The sequence below is a fragment of the Juglans regia genome, chromosome 6, assembly GCF_001411555.2.
Source record: "Juglans regia cultivar Chandler chromosome 6, Walnut 2.0, whole genome shotgun sequence".
NCBI lineage: Eukaryota > Viridiplantae > Streptophyta > Magnoliopsida > Fagales > Juglandaceae > Juglans > Juglans regia.
In genome coordinates this window covers 22,804,318-22,821,909 of record NC_049906.1, presented here as the reverse complement: position 1 = coordinate 22,821,909, position 17,592 = coordinate 22,804,318, and the positions used below count along the sequence as shown (strand labels likewise).

Sequence of the window (17,592 nt, the reverse complement as noted above, 5' to 3'; positions counted from 1 at the left end):
CTGGAAAGGTTTGAAGTTTTGAGCAATTAAAAAGTGTAAGGACTTCTAGAGATCTCAACTTGAGAAGCCTTGGAAAACTCTTCATGTTGGAGCATTGATAAAGACGCAAACGAGCAAGCTTATCCAGGAATCCAACAGAATCATGAACTCCGACTAGATTTTCACAATCCATAATATCCAATTCCTTTAAACTTGGATATCCAATTCCTTTAAACAGAATCACAAGCAAGCTTATCCAATTCCTTTATCCAATTCCTTTTGGTTAAGAAAATACACTCAAAAAATTTCATTCTCGTCAAGTTCTGTTGAAAAATAGCAAATATGTATATTAACCCTGAGGAAGATTACAGAGTTTAAAGAAGGAAATATTGAAAGTAATAATTGTACCTTAAATTGCCCACTAATCTCTTGGATGCAACCTCTATATAGTTTGAAATCAAAGAGCTTCTCTCCAAGGAAATTGGATGGCAAAGATTGTAAAGGATAGTTTGACCAATCAAGCACTCTTAATTCATTAGAAAGATAATCAAGTGATCTTCCAGAAAAGTATGCACCATGGCTTTTAAAAATTCTGAGTCTTTTCATCTTTGCAAATGATTTGGGACTCAAGCGTATCATGTCATGATCATTGCCCTCAGGCAGAATCACTTCTATCCCCTCAACATTGTTTGTTCCCTAATAAGACAATTCATAAATTTGCCAGTAATGTCAGATCGTTAAAATCTTTATTTATAAGCACTTGTTAAAATTATAATATCAAAACTATAATATCCATTATTATCCAAAAGTATTTAATCACCTTCAAATTTTCTCTTTTTTCAAATTTACTTGACATTATTAACTATTCACTCATATAAGATAAGGCAATATACTCATGATTAAAAAAACTCATTCTTGTATTTGAAAGGAGATGATTATATATATTTAAAGATGTTGGTTAAAGGACAATGATTCCCCTAATAAGTTAAATACATTACTTTAGGCTGGAAATATAAAGAAAGACCACATTATTTATCGATACATATATCATATTTATTTAATATGCACTTCTTTACCATAATTTGTTATGAAAAGAAATCAACACTTTTCATGTAAGTTTTACCAGTAAAAAGTGTTCAATTGAAAGAGCTTTTAATCTAAGAACTTACAGTATTTTCCTCTAGTACATGGCGAATATCTTCATGAAACCATAATCTACTATGTGCACCTGGTTCTTTGGGTGATTCCTTTCAGACAATTTCTCTTCCCATGTCTTGTAGCAAGTCATGCATCCACAATGTATTGTAAGTAGTAATTGTAATGAGACATTTATCTATAAGCCTTTTGATACCATTCTCCGGAGAGAAACCACAGCTATCTAATATTTTAATGACATGATCCAGGTATTGTCCATTGAAAAAAAAGGCAATATCGAGGAAAATCTCCTTCTCATTATCATCCAATCCATCGTAACTTATACAAAGTACTTTTTGAATATTTTTGCTAGGAATTCGTTTATACTTATCCAATGTACTTCTCCAATAATTTATATTCTGACCCCTTAAATCTGAGCCTAGCACTGTTAAAACTAGTGGAAGGCCCTCAGCATATTGCATTACTTGCTTAGAGAGTTCCACATAATCTTCAATAGGTTTGTCTTCCTCAAAAGCATGCCAACTAAAGAGCTCAAGAGCTTCATTATGGTCCAATCTCTTTACTCCATATTTTGAATCAACATTAGATATATTTAATAAATGTTGATCTCTTGTTGTTGTGATGATTCTACTTCCAGAACCAAACCAATCACGAGCTCCAGCCAATGTTTCTAGTTGAACCAAGTCATCCACATCATCAAGAATTAGGAGAACTCTTTTAAAGCAAAGTCTATGCCTAATTACATTGATGCCTTTTTCAGTATCATGACATTCCAAACTTATTCCCAAAATCTCATAAAGAAGTGTCTTTTGTAGCAGGATTAGACCTCCTACTTTTGAAGTTTCTCTAATGTTTTTCAAGAAACAACTTCCTTCAAATTGGTAAGAAATCTTGTTGTAGACCTCTTTTGAAATAGTTGTCTTACCAATTCCACCGGTTCCAAATATCCCTACCATGCATATAATATCATTTCTTCCCATATTTAAATGTTGAAAAATGTCTCGTACGCGGGACTCTATTCCAACTGGATGCTTAGCAACCTTAAGAAATGTACGATTTACCATTATTGAATCCACCCATTTAATGATATCTTGAATAAACTTCGATTCATTCCTATCAATATATAAAACAAAAGAAATTTAAAGAGTTAAGACTTGTCACATAAATACACATAAAGATGAATTAGTAACAATATCATTTTTTCTTTCTCTCCATTACAAAATCACAGTAGTAGATTACCATGTCAAAGATAACCTTTCTTCTTCCTCGTGCCCTTCTCCGACTTACATTTTTCATTCTTCATATGAATTATTAAACATTTTAACTACTTTTTTGTTCCGTTCTCGAATTTAACACTCCCTTAATTTTGAGAAGATTTCAATTTGTATTATATCACGTTCTTTTATTATGTTTCTCATATAAACATCATGCAAAATTATTGTGGTAGTATGATATTAAATCCCTCAGTAAGAAAATATTTCTATTTTAAGTATGATATGCATAAAACTCAATGCCGAAAAAACTAATAAATATCAAATAGTTTGGATGGCACCATATGATCTTCACAGATTTGCAAACTCCCAGTTCTGGGATTTGTCGAAATTTTCCCCATAAACTTCTCTTTAACATCATATATAAACATATATATATATATAAGCACATCTCATAAGAAGTACCTGTCCCCTAATTCGAGTCCGGACAAATTGGCTACTTTTTCCAAAGCTCCCTCCCACTTTGTGACCTTTACTTCATCCTTCAACTTATATCTAAGTTTGGCGAATGCTTCTCCAAAACTCCCTTTTTGATGTTGTGCCTCTGACGGATCTACATCGTAGAATAAGGGTAAAATAATTTGTTTTACGATTTCCTTACACTCAAGGATCTTCAATAGCTCATCTAAACATCATCGGGACTCTGCATAGTTCTTAGATAGTACAATGATAGAAATCATTGATCCTTCAATTGCTTTGAAAAGTTTTGACGAAATTTCCTCTCCTCTTTCGAGATTGTTGTCTATGTAAGTGTTGATTCCCCTTTGATGCAAAGCATGGTATAGATGAGAAATAAAGTTTTGGCGAACATCCTCACCTCTAAAACTCAAGAATACATCATGAGTCTATTTACGAATGGAAGAAGAAGAGAATGAGAGAGAGGAAGAAGCTTCTAATTTAAAGGCCATGGAAGAAGTGCTCATCCTCGGATCTGTATGCGAGATTAGTATTCACCAAGAGGTCCAACTATAGAGTACTTATTGCAAATAAATAATAATAGAGAAGTGGGTCAAACTTCTCAGCAACTTCTTGGGGCGCGGTTGGCAACAACCTGCATGCCAATGCTCTCAACCTCTCATCTTAGTATATCCCAAAAGTCTAAAGTCTATTGAATATTAACGATTTTGAACTGAAGTCTTTTGTAAGACAAATGTCCAGATCATGGAACACCTATTAGGATTAATGGTCTAATATATGAAGTTCTTACTCCAGCACTTTGCGAACTAATTTCCACAGTAATAATATCATTTGAAGCACATGCATTACAAGTTTGATTGGTAAGGCAACTTGCACCCATTTATACGGTTTTGTCTCATTAATTTGATAAAAGTTGGAAAGATAAGGATCAGTAAAAGTTCAAAAGTTCAAACCACAACTACTAGTTGACTTTTTAACCCAAATTATGGGACTAAAAAGGTGCCAGACTTTTTATTCCTAGGCAAGACTTTGATCATGCATCTACAAATCCACCCCCTAAACTTGACTTCCTAGTTTCTCTCATGCACCTTAATTCTTTTGAGAAAGCTATTTGTCGATACCCAAATCTATTTTAATTATCTGCAACTCAAGTCCAAGTTCCATCTTCCTGGCTTTAGTGATTCTTTGGGTATACATAAATATTTGCGTGGACATGTGAAGCATAGAATCCTGTTTTGAAGATGAGATGTTTAGACACGCAAATAGGTGGGAAAGTCGTGGATGGTATGGTACTAGTCTTCGACTTTAATTATGATGTGGCCCAAAAGAACGTAGAAATTACGGGCATTAATTTAGGGCAGAGAAAACGGGTTGGAAAGTCATTGATGGTATGGTCACTTCAAACATCATATGGCCCAGAAGGACATAGACATATTACAACGATGAACCATCTAGCAACCTTCAACACACCTTATAGCGTTACTAGTAATCTAGTGACAGTTCGGTCAAAATTTGATTAAAAAATTTATTTTTATAAATTTAACAATATCAAATAATAAAATCTCTAAATATATTATTATTTTATTAAAATATTAATTTTAACTTTTTAATTTATTTTAATTCTAACTGTAATTTAAATATTTATTAGTTTTTTTTTTGGAAAGGAAAATGGAACTTTCATTCATAGAAAAGAAATCATAACAGATGAGTAATACACTCCTTGTAATCTACTCTCACTTGTGAAACAGAAAAAGACAATGCATCTCTAGCTAAGTGCGTGCCACTATGTTACAGGTCCTGCTAATTTTTATACACAAGCCAATTTTTATAGATATTCTAAGATGTTCATGTTGATTGAGGTTCGGGTCGGTTTTGTAGACCGCATATAAGGCTTTTGACAGGATGGAAGGCTCAGAGTCTGGAGTTATATAGAGTTACTATTGTTGCCTGTACAATTTTTTATATGTATTTATGTTTGTTTTACCATTATCACCATTTGCTTATTTTGCACAAACCCTTTATTCTTGTAATTTTTTTTTTTAATAATCCAAGTTGTTAGGATGCCACCTTGTCGTCGGGAAAGAAGTGTATCGGGTTTGAATGTGACGAATGATGAATGGGGATGTACCATAGAACAGTTTAATCGAATGCATCCTCCCACCTTCGATGGTCGGGGCGACGCAACCTTAGCAGAAGACTGGATCCAAGATATTGAGGAGATACTTCGCGTTATAAACTACACAGACAAATAGAAGGTTCTATACTCTGCTTTCAAACTAACGGGAGAAGCAAAAAGATGGTGGATTTCTAAAAGAACCATCAGAGAAGCGGAAGGGACGGAAATAGTCCGTTGGTTGCACTTCAAGCAAATCTTTCTGGAACGCTTTTTCCCAACCTCAGTCCAAAACGACAAGGCTATGGAGTTCGCAAATTTGGTACAGGGAGCTATGTCAGTACACCAGTACGCAGCTAGATTCATCGAGTTATCACGCTTTGCTGCATATTTGATCCCTGATGAGGAGAAGAAGGCTCGTAGGTTTGAGCAAGGGCTGAATGAAAGGATTTATGAACGAATTGTGGGCTTTCAGATTCGAAACTTTTCAGAGTTGGTGAATAAGGCCACAGTATTTGAGCGGAGCCTTCAAAGAAGCGCAACACTACTGGAACAGAGGAAGAGGACTGCACCATAGGGGTCTCAATCTGCAATGGATCAAGGGCCGTGGAAAAACAGAAATGATGGGAGCGGTAAGTTTTGTAATCGTGCACATACTGGAGAGTGCAGAAGGGAAATGGGGGCGTGCTTTCGATGCGGTAAGACCGGACATCTTATCAGGGAATGCCCTTTGCTACTGACAGACAACAAGAAGCCTAACCCACATCCAGGTTCCCAACAAGCGAATCAGGGTAATAATCAACGTAGAATGGGACCAGCCCGAGTGTTCGCCCGTGTGCCGTCGAAACCATAAAGCTCTGTAGGAGATCTCCAACCCGTCGATCCTTCTCGATCTCTCTCTCTACTGCTTTTCTCCGCAGCTCTAGGTGAAGTACTACTCAAAACCCGACAGGAATCACCAGCGCGCGCGAAGAGGTGGTGTTGTAGGGTTCAGCGACCAGTTCCAGTTGGCTTGGGCATGTACCCCATAAGGAAAAAAAAAAAAAACAACAACAACAACAACAACAACACAACAACAGGTTGAATCTTCGGGTCGGCTTGACACACTCAGAAATGCAGGTCAGATCGGATCGGGCTCAAATGTTGAACAGGTTGCTCAGGCTACAGCCCTAGTTGAGGAGGGGGGGGAACCATAAATATCCATCCATGCCATGGCTGAAACACCCACTTCGAATACTATGAGGCTTTTGTGCTTAATCAAGGGTGAATTGGTGGTGTTCGACGTTTTATAGTTAAAGGAGTAGAGAAATGATAGTTGCAGTTGTGAGTATGCAAGTACCGTGTAATCACTTTGAAAAAAATGAATAAATATGGAACTCACATGAAAAAAATTAAATTTTTAATAGTGGACCACACTCTTTTTCAAAGAGACCGCACGACGGTTGCGCACTTCACGACTGTAAGTAGCATTACTCATAGTTAAAAGAGGTTGAACTCGTAAAATGTCGGGTCAAAGGATTCAAGGTAAACAAGAAGTTTTCTAGGCCCAAAACCAATGACCCAAGCCATCTATCATATAAATTAGATGAAATAAACCCAAGAACTGCCTCTAATATCATGGATCTAAATCATAATTCTCATATATTTATTTGTATGGAAGAAGTTGAAGACAACAAGAGCGTGGAAGAAGCTCCTTGTATGGCCAAGGAAGAAGTGATCATCTCCTCCGTACGTGTGATAAATGTTCTCAAGAGAGGTGCAATTATAGAGAAGTGGGTCAAAGAAAGGAGAGAAGTGGGGATGTTCCTTTTTGTTTGTAAAATTGTAATTGTCACTATTTACAAGGGATGTTTCTGATCAAGTAGGTCCTTAACTTGACGAATTTGGTCTAAAGGATGGAGAAAATATGGACAATGTGCTCCCCAATGAAACACTTTTGTGACTTTCCATGCACTTTAACGTGATTGATTATGTCTGAAAAGCAAATCGAGTACTAGAAGTTGATGGTAAACCTACTAGTTTAATAATTTTCTGCTATTCTTGCTAATGGCAATGAACTACTATTCTTGCTAAATCCTAGTACTGATTGTAAAAGAAAGGAAACTATGTTTGGAAACACAATTATTTTTTGATATTTTCAAACTATTTCTCCACTATTCAATATTATTCTCGTACTATTTTGCTATTATTTACGAACTATTTCACAACTATGTATAGATAGTTTGAGATATTCTAGTAACCAGTCCTAAATATTTGATATTGATGTAGACTAGAGCAGTCATTAGTCTGTGTTTTGGTTCTCTTCGGTCATTTTTTATGGGCTTAGCTAACTTGTCGAAAAGAGAGTTGGGTAGACTGAGTGCTGCCCAAAAGATGTTGGCACTCAGCTAGAATGCATCGGCTTGGTTTTGTTTGTTTTGGGTTTCGTCTGAGTAGTTGAAAATATGGAACCCATGCTCAGAAACCAGCACAGTATTTTGTTTCTAAAATAGACAACTGAAAAAATAGATATCTGGTTAATGGGTTGGAATCATGGTTTAGAAATCACACCTAGACATCTAAGAAAGAGTTGGAATCGTGGTTAAAAACTGACATCCAGAAAAAAAGAATTATGAACTACCTCAGACGAAAAATATATATCAGGTGGAATGATTACAAGGAACTCCAATTGTAATCTTGGTCAATCATTTTAGAGTATTATGAATAGGTTTGATAAACGTCTATTGATTAGTCATTTTGAAATATAGACCATGTGACTTGGGCCTTCCAAGGGTCATTACGTCATACGTATGTGGATGGCAATTATCTTATTCAAACCATAAACTTTTTGGCTCATGTTCTGCACTGCAACGAATCCAGAAAGGTGTCTTAAGTTTTAGGTGCTCATGTCCAATTTCATCACCAATCTGGTCTGCAGCTAATTAAGATGGGCTCCTTTTCAACAAGTTTTCTTGGCATCTGGTGAGAAATAGTATACCAAACGAAGAAGAGAAAAATCACAATTATACCGTACAAAAGCAATCAATAGAAGCGTAAGACAATGAACCTTACATGCCTTTCCAAAAGATCAACAGGCAATACACGACTTTCGTAACATCTTTCACTACACTTCCTTGGCACACGCATAGTGTATCAAACCAGATGTTGAATAATTTTAACGTCCTTCGACAGAAAGATCTCTGAAAAAGTTATTGCAAAACAAAGTACGAGATTTGTTATCTTGCAATGTAAGAACTGAATGCAAGTAACTCTACACCTGGATTTTATGCTCCTAGCTACGAAATGGAGCTTGGCCCAATACAAAGGATGAAACTATATATTCTCAATTGTAATGGATTACTAGCTACAACCAAAGTATACATATAAAATCAAGTAAAAGATTTTAGGATTGCACTCGGTGCTCATCTAGCAGCTGTGGTCTTTGTTTTCAAGCAAATACAGAGGATGAACTTGGAGACAGTTTAAAAAGAGTTTTAAAGCAAGACAATAAAGATTTCAGATTGAACCAAAAGACTAACAAAAAAGGGAAACAAAAAGAGAAGCATAAGCCAGCTAAAATAGGAGACTAGCTTTGTGTGACCACATAAATATCAAAAGAAAGAGGAACAGGTATAGAATCAAGGCATGCACAAGCAATAGAAAGAGGAACAAGTTACTTGTCTTGAAGTTCATACAAAGATTTAGCAGAAAATTCCAAGTAAATTACCAATAGAAGAAATCAACAACACTTGCTTATACGTCCTCATCATACACCAATGGCTCGTGAAAGTCATGCCTCTGTCCTAAAACCAACCCCACCTCCTCCCAAACCCTCAAAAAAAAGAGAGAGAGAGAGAGAACCAAAACGCCCCCAACTCAACCATTCAATCCCAAATTAACCTGCAATGAAGTTAAACCCCTGCAAACCCACAACCATATCACGAACAACACCAAGCACACTAACAAGTCCAGCAACAACAACACCCACACATGTTTCCTCCAAATTTGCTTTGACTTTTGCCTATCATTTGAGAAATGCTTTTGCACCGGCAGCGTAAAATCCTTGTACACGCCAACACTATCATGAAACCAATCCAACAAAATTAATCCAATAAAAAAAAAAACCAAAATGGGAAATTTTATCAATGCAAAGACACTGACCTGATCCCTAGTAAGCCTTCTATGAATTCCCTGGCCTTCTTGGGATGCAGATCGAGAGGCAGGTACTTCTTCTTCTTTTAAACTTCCTCAGAGTCAAAGCCTCCTTTTGCTTTTGCGAAATCACCGTCAACACCTGCGCAATCGACAACCACATTTGAATTGCCCAAGTTGTAAGAGCGCCTCTTGTGATGTGGATACCCATTGAATTCCAAGTTGTTGTCTTCATCATCTCGGCATCTCTTAGAAAGTTGGATACCATTCGATGAATCTATTGAGCACTCCCCAACTGTTAAGCTCTCATTCTCTTCATGCTTAGAGATTATGTGAACTCCACAACTTTTGAAGCCCGGTTCGCTCTCAAATATAAACCTTAGATTGTCTCCTTTTGGGTACCGTAGCCATTGCTCGAAAGATTCTGTGTCTCCTGTTGAGTACTGTAGCCATTGCCCGATAAATTATGTGTCTCCTGTTGGGTACCGTAGCCATTGCTCGATAGATTCTGGAAATGAGTAGTTTAGATATACAGGATTCGAGACTCTATCAAACCAGTCTTCATGCCATGAGTAGTTTACAAGCCTGTTACCGTTTATAGAAACACAAAAATGGGGCGACACTCCTGAACACGGGTGAAAACTTTTTCTAAGAACAACACAGAAAACAATTCCTATGATTTTATCCAAATTCAAGGGCCCATGAATATCCAATTCACAGGAATGATCACTATTTCAAGTTTCCTTAGTATGGCTAAACCAATCTGGAATCTTATTCCCTGGAAATGTAATACCACATGAATGGTCTTGAATATGTTCCTGTTAAACATACATCACATATTTTCATATACAAGCACAAGGCAATCTACAAAACACAAACACCTACAAAAAAACACACAGCGAAATACAGTCATACCTCAAGAAATGAAGGATTTGGCTCCAGACTCCCTATATTTACATCCGATTTATGGCAACTGGTCAAATCAATCCATCTTAGCTCTCGCAAGCCACATGTATAGAATGGAAATTTTGTTGATACTTCTGGGAATCTTTCCAAGGAGTGACATTTATAAGCATCTAACTCTTGTATATTTGGTGGAAGATGTAGAATTTCTTGAAGTTTCTTGCATCCATGCAATTTGAGAATCCTCAATTTAACAAAGCTTTCGATGCTTGGAGGAAGGCTGACAATTGCACTTTTAGATAGATCTAACTCTTGCAAAGTGGATGAGCAATAAAATGAAAAGTCGTCAAGATACTAATTAAAAGCTGTCAAGATATTTGTTAGGCGCAACGTTTTAAGCCGAATGAGGTAGCCAGTAAGATTTGTATGAATAAGGAGAGAGAGACCCTTTAGAACTTGCAAGTGAGGAATGCTGATTGGGAGACGCACCAGGTCCTTGCTAGCTACCTTCTATAGATAAATGTTCAATCCCAGTGAAGCATCCATTAATGGATGAATACCGTTCATCTTCTTTAAGCATTATAGAGTAGTCACTGAGACAAAGTTCCTTTTGATTTTGCAACTGATGAACGCATTGTTCCAGATATAGCGATACCAAATTAAGCACAGGAGTGAGGTACCCAATGGATGAAGGCCATTCTTTTAATGGAGTGCCCTCCAACTGAATGTAACTTAAAATTTCCATTCTACACTCAATTTGTGGAAAGTTTTGAAGTTTTGAGCAATGCCAAAGTTTAAGGTTTCTTAGAGATCTCAACTTGAGATGCCTTGGAAAACTCTTCAGGTTAAGGCATCTATAAAGATTCAAACTAACAAGCTTATCCAGGAATCCAACAGAATCATGAACTTCAACTAAATTTTCACACATCTCAATATCCAATCTCTCTAAATTTGAGCAACTCAAAACATCTGGGATATTGGTTAAGAACTTACACTTAGAAAATTTCATTACCGTCAAGTTCTGTTGAAAAACAAAAAATATGTATATTAACTCTGAGGAAGTTCACATGATCACATGAGTTTAAAGAAGGGAAATATTGAAAGTACTAATTGTACCTAAAATTTCCAGCAATTGATCTCCTTGTTGCAAACGCTTTGGGACTCAAGCGTATCATGTCAAAACTATAATCTTTGCAAAGGCTTTAGGACTCAAGCATATCATGTCATCATGATTATGACCCTCAGGTAGAACCACTTTTATCCCCTCAACATTGTTTGTTCCCTAATGAGACAATTCATAAGAGTGCCAGAAAAATCATATCATTAAAGTTGTTGTTTATAAGCACTTATTAAGATTATAATATCAAAACTATAATATCCATTATTCTCCAAAAGTATTTAAACACCGTCAAAAATTGTCTTTTTTCAAATTTACTTGTCATTATTAACTATTCATTCATATAAGACAAGGCAATATACTCTTGATTAAAAAAAACTCATTCTTGTCTTTGAAAATGGATGATTATATACCTTTAAAGACGTTGGATGAAGGACATTTAAGTATGATGATTTAATGATTCCCCTGATTAGTTAAATATATTACTTTAAGTTGGAAATATAAAGAAAGATCACATTATCTATCGATACATATATGATATTTTATTTAATATGCAGTTCTTTATCATCTGTTATGAAAATAAATTCAACATTGTTCATGTAAGTTTCACCAATAAAAAGTGTTTAATTGAAAGAGCTTTTAATCTAAGAACTTGCTGTATTTTCCTCTAGTACATGGCGAATATCTTCGTAAAACCATAATCTACTACATGCGCCTAGTTCTTTGGGTGATTCCTTTAGGACAATTTCTCTGCCCATGTCTTGTAACAAATCGTGCATCCAAATAAAAGACCCAGCAGTGATAAGACACTTGTCTATAAGCTTCGGGATACCATAATTAGGATGGAAATGACAACTCTTAAATATTTTCATGACATCAGCCAAAGGTTCTCCTTTGAAGAAACATGCAATATCAAGAAACATGTCCTTCTCATGTTCTTCTAGTCCATCATAACTTACTTGAAGTACACTCTGAATATTTTTGTCGGGTATTTTTTTATATTCATCCAATGCACTTTCCCATTCACTAATGGTTTTATCTTTCAGATTTGAACCCAACACTGTTAAAGCTAGTGGAAGACCTTGGGCATATTGCATGACTTGTTTAAAGACTTCCGCATAACTGTCAAGTGGTTCGTTTTTTCGCCAAAGCATGCAAGCTAAAGAGCTTACGAGCTTCATTGTTTGCCAAAATCTTCAACTCGTATTTTGAATCAACTTTAGAGATATTTAATAAATGTTGATCTCTTGTTGTTACGATGATTCTACTTCCTGGACCAAACCATTTACAATCTCCAGCTAATGTTTCAAGTTGTTTCAAGTCATCCACATCATCTAGAATTAGGAGAACCCTTTTAGAGTGAAGTCTATGGCTATTCATATTTATGCCTCTATCAAAATCACGAACATCCAAATTTTCTCCCAAGATCTCTTATAGAAGTGTATTTTGTAACCGAATCAAACATATTGAGGATAAGTAGACATAAAACAGAATCAGTTAATATGCATTATTCATATATATAAAAAGTTCAGATGTATATATCTCTACATCTAACAAGACAACATGTAGTATGATGTGGCCCAAAAGAAGGTAGAAATTAGGGATTTATTAAAAAATGGACCACATTATGAAAAAAGTGAAAAATCACATTTTTCTGTGGAAACTTGATTGGTTTTATAATGTCTTTTAGGTTTTCTTTTATACATAATTCTATGTAAAACTATAAATATCTTAATTTTAGTACATTACATGCTACCATCCAATATTGTAATGTTATCATTAGACATCTTTATGGAGGATTTGGCATATGATTCCTTTTAATTCACATGCATTTTGTGGAAGAAATATAATTTATGAATCTTAAGGTGTGGTACGCTTTTTGAAAAAAATATCAAATTTGATATGCATATGAAAAAATACGTTTTTTAATAGTGAACCCTATTTTTTTTCAAAATGAATACACAAAATTTGAACACTCTAAATGTGGCGCCCCCGACCCCCATATAAGGAAACACGGGAATCGAGACGCCAAGATGATGACAACACGGTCACGCATCCCAACGATAGTGCTAAGTGTGTGTACATGCAATAGTGTACAATAACAACGCAGCAGATAAATCAACTAAGTACCAGAATTTAAATGCAATCTAAACATCAGTAAAGGTTTAAAAAGTAGTTATACAGTCATCCAAAATTAAAATACAATACAGTAAAATAAAATAACTAAGCAAGTGATCCCAGATCACTCCTCAGGCAGAGCCGTCTCCTCAGGCTCCCCCTCATCCTCCTCATCTGCATCAAAATCTGTGTTATCACAAAATGGTACTGCAGGTAAGTATAACCCAAACAACCTTCAGGAATAAAAATGCATTAATGCGACCAACATGCATGCATATATGCATTATTCTCAAAACATCATTTTCTCCGAAAATGAACATTTTCCAACACATGCCAAAATCTCATTTGGCCCAAAATATCTGTAAAACATTTTCCCAAAAAAAGGTTTACACAAAAAATCCAACACACTATTTTCCATATGCACCATGATCTCCCCTAGGGACCATCCGCACGTCTTGGCTTCGTAGCGATGCCCAGTTCCGCGTCCAGCGCGTTCGTGGCCAAGCATCCTCTAACCCCCGCCAGCAGAAGGGCCACGGAGTCGACACGAGACCATCTCGTCCAATCCCATTGTCACCCAGCGACAATTCAGGGGACGTCACTCAGTATATTCTGCTCCCGAGTGACCAGAGGAGCTCCATCGAGATAATACCCCATCTCGGCTTGGGGTCGTGATACACACGCACCCAAAAATCCTTTCACATGAAAATCTAGTTCTCAATAAACACATGAACATGAATGCAATACACAAAAACTCAGTTTCCTTTACAAACATGATCATGCGTGCAATTATGCAATGTACATGTACCAAACAAATCCCAACCAACAATTCAGCACAGCCCAAAACACACAAACAAACTTCCTCCACTAATCCATCCGACCCCCATACTCCTCGGACTTAGTCCGGCAAAACCAACCAAATCACAATAAAATGAGTTAGTCCAAAAATACATTTAAATCATGAAAGTTCTTTGGAGAAATACTTACAGCGCTATATAGCAATTTTCAGAGGATCACGGAAGTGCAAGAAGTGGCATCATAGCAACATAACAATGCCAAATGCACTATGGCCGTGGGTCTCAAAAATCCACTTTTGAACAGGTGCAAACAAAGACCCGAGATTGATAGGGTAGGGCCTAGGGATGTCGGTGAAGCTAGTGGTGGTGGTGGTTGGCCGTGGGTGGCGGCGCAATGGTTGGTTGTAGACCAAAAACACCCAAATCGAAAATGGGGTTGGTTGTGCTTCACCGGTGACGGATCGGAGCTGGGGTTGGGTCCAATGGGTTGCTAGGAGGTTGAGGATGAAGTGGTGAAGAAATGGTGGCGCGACGGCGGCGCTGGAGTGAAGAGAGCGCCGCGGCTTGGTGTTGGTCATGGGGGCTATCGGCGGCGATGGAGGAGCCAGAAACAGAGGGAGGTGGTCGTCGGCCGGTGGGGAAGCTGAAGGGAGGGGCGGTGTCGCGCACGGCGGCCCGAGGCGGCGACTGGGTGGAGAGGAAGAACCACGCAAGAGAGAGAAAGGGAGAGAGCGTGCGCGCGGGAACCAAGGAAAGAAGAAAGAAAAGAAGAAAAAGAAAAGAAAAGAAAAAAGAAAAAGAGAGGAAAAAGAAAATTGAGGGAAAGAAATGAGGTCCAATCATCACATCTTGGATCATAAAAATGATCCAACGGAAACGATTTTAAAACAGCAAGTTAAATAAAATAATTTAAACGTAATGATAAAATGAAAATAAAATAATTAAATCCAACAGTAAATTAATTTAGAATAAAGAGAAATCTAAATGCATAACAACAATTAATAAAAAAAAAAGTACATCAAAATAATTTTCACAAAATTAAAAATCGTAAAAATAAACCCATTAAAAATCTGACAATTTTAAAATAAATTTTTGAATCCATAAAAATAATTTCTTCAGTAAAAATATACTAAAATACGGGTGTTACACTAAAACTGTATCAAAGAGACGAAAGGAGTTCACAAATACAGTAAAGATATAAAAAGCAAAGAAGTCATTTTTGTTCAGAGACAAACTGCATAAAAAATGAAGGAAAAAAAACAGATTAAATTCCAAATGCTAACCTCAAATTCAGCTCCATCAGACGACTGAGAAGTAGAAATCACCTGCAAAGCTTTGACGAATAGACCGAAAAACTCATAATTCCATTAACAAGTCTACTAAAACAGAGGAGAGGCCAAAATAAGCATAACTGCACGCTGATCGTTCTTGGAGAACTGATGGGAAGAAAGAGGCAATAGGAATTCCAAACAAGACTCGAGAAACCACCCATTGAAACTATGAATTCTGCTATTATTATTTTCTACTGGTGTAACAGAACCATATTATAGTACCTAGTAATCAAAAGTTGCATCTAAAATATCTGGAAATTAGGTCGGTATCTCACTATCCTTTTCTCGAATAGCCTCCACAAATGAACTCACAGATGCTGAAGCTTCTGACCTGTTGTTTGTTTGAGCTCCACTTGTGGATCCAAAATCAAATGTCTCAAAACCACCCTCATGTCCAATTTGATTTAGGCCATTATAATTCCCAGTATCATAGTTTAACTGGGGTGTTTGCTCGAGAGTTGAAGGGTAATTGGTTGCCAACGAGACTCCCTTGAAGTAGAGATCTTATTGTTCCTGAAAGCCCAGACAGAGAACGAAGTTCTCGCTGATGAACTCCCTCCAATTGAAGGAAGAAGATTGTGTGATTTGTGCATGAGATGGCTGGCAGGAATACGATTGTGGCGAGCCTAATTGTGTTGCATTTGAATTGCCCAAGTTTTGAGAGCGTCTCTTGTGTGTGGATACCCGTTGAATTCCAATTTGCTGTCTTCATCATCTCGGCGTCTCTTAGAAAGTTGGATACCATTCGAAGAATCTACTGAGCGCTCCCCAACTATTAAATTCTCATTCTCTTCATGCTTATAGATTATGTGAACTCCGCAACTTTTAAACATTACTGCTTCTTCATTACAATAAAATCTAAACCTCAGATTGTCTCCTATTGGGTACCGCAGCAATTGTTCGATACATTCTGGAAATGAGTAATTTAGATATACATGATTCCCTCCATATGATAAGCAAAAATCTTTTTCTACAAGCATGTTACCGTTTATAGAAACACAAATACATGAGAAGGGGGGTCATTCGGGTCAGCTCCAAGAACAGCACAGAAAACAATTCCTATGATTTCTTCCAAATACAAGGGCCCACTAATATTCAATTCACAAGAATCATCACCATTTGAAATCTCCTTAGTATGGCTAAACCAATCTGGAATCTTATTCCTTGGAAATATAATACCACATGAATGGTCCTGAATATGTTCCTGTTAAACATGTATCACATATTTTCATGAACACGTACAAGGCAATCCGCAAACACAAACACCTAAAAAAAAAACATAGAGAAATACAGACATACGTCAACAAATGAAGGATTTGGCGCCTGACACCCTATATTTGCATCTAATTTATGGTAATTGGCCAAATAAATCCATCTTAGCTCTTGCAAGCCACGTGTATAGAATTGAAATTTTGTTGATACTTCTGGGCATCTTTCCAAGGAGCGACACTCACTAGCATCTAACACTTGTATATTTGGTGGAAGATGTAGAATTTCTTGAAGTTTCTCGCAATTCATTAATATGAGAATCCTCAATTCAACAAATCTTTTGATGCTCGGAGGAAGGCTGACAATAGCACTCATAGATAGATCTAACTCTTGCAAAGTGGATGAGCAATAAAATGAAAAGTCCTCAAGGTACCAATAAACCGACAACGGGAATAATTCAGCACTTGATTCTAGTTCAGACCTTTCAATCGTTCTAGATGCTAGGCGTAACTTTTTAAGCCCAGTGTGGTACCAAATGGATGAAAGTATTTCTTCTATTGCAAGATTTGTATAATTATCGAGATAAAGAGTCTTTAGATGTTGCAAGTGAGCAACACTAATTGGGAAACGCATCAGGCCCTTGCAGCCTTCTATAGATAACACTTCAATCCCAGTGAAGCATCCACTAATGGATGAAGCTACTTCTCCTATTCCAAGATTTATAAAGTCATTGAGACAAAGCACTCTTAGATTTTGCAACTGATGAATGCTACTGGGAAGATGCATAAGTTTTGTGCAGCTTCTTAGAGATAAGAAATCAAGCGCAAGAGTGAGGTACCCAATGGACGAAGGCAATTCTTTTATTGCAATGCCGTCTAATACCACGTGAGTTAAACGATCCATTTTACACTCCATTTCTGGAAAGTTTTGAAGTTTTTTGCAAAACATAAGTTCAAAGATTCTTAGAGATCTCAACTTGACACACATAAAGAAGATTTAGTAACAACATCTTTTTATTATTGAGGGATTTAATATCCTACTACCACATTAA

At 36.7% G+C, this 17,592-nt stretch overlaps 1 protein-coding gene across 1 annotated transcript in view; it reads right to left on the bottom strand.

Annotated features, from left to right (window-relative positions):
- Nucleotides 1-209: 209 nt before the first annotated feature.
- The window catches only part of LOC118343760 (disease resistance protein RUN1-like), a 37,007-nt gene continuing 19,624 nt past the window's right edge, over nucleotides 210-17,592 (bottom strand). The window contains exon 3 of the mRNA XM_035690702.1: nucleotides 210-302. Coding sequence (XP_035546595.1) covers nucleotides 210-302 — 93 coding nt within the window. The remainder of the gene's footprint in view (nucleotides 303-17,592) is intronic.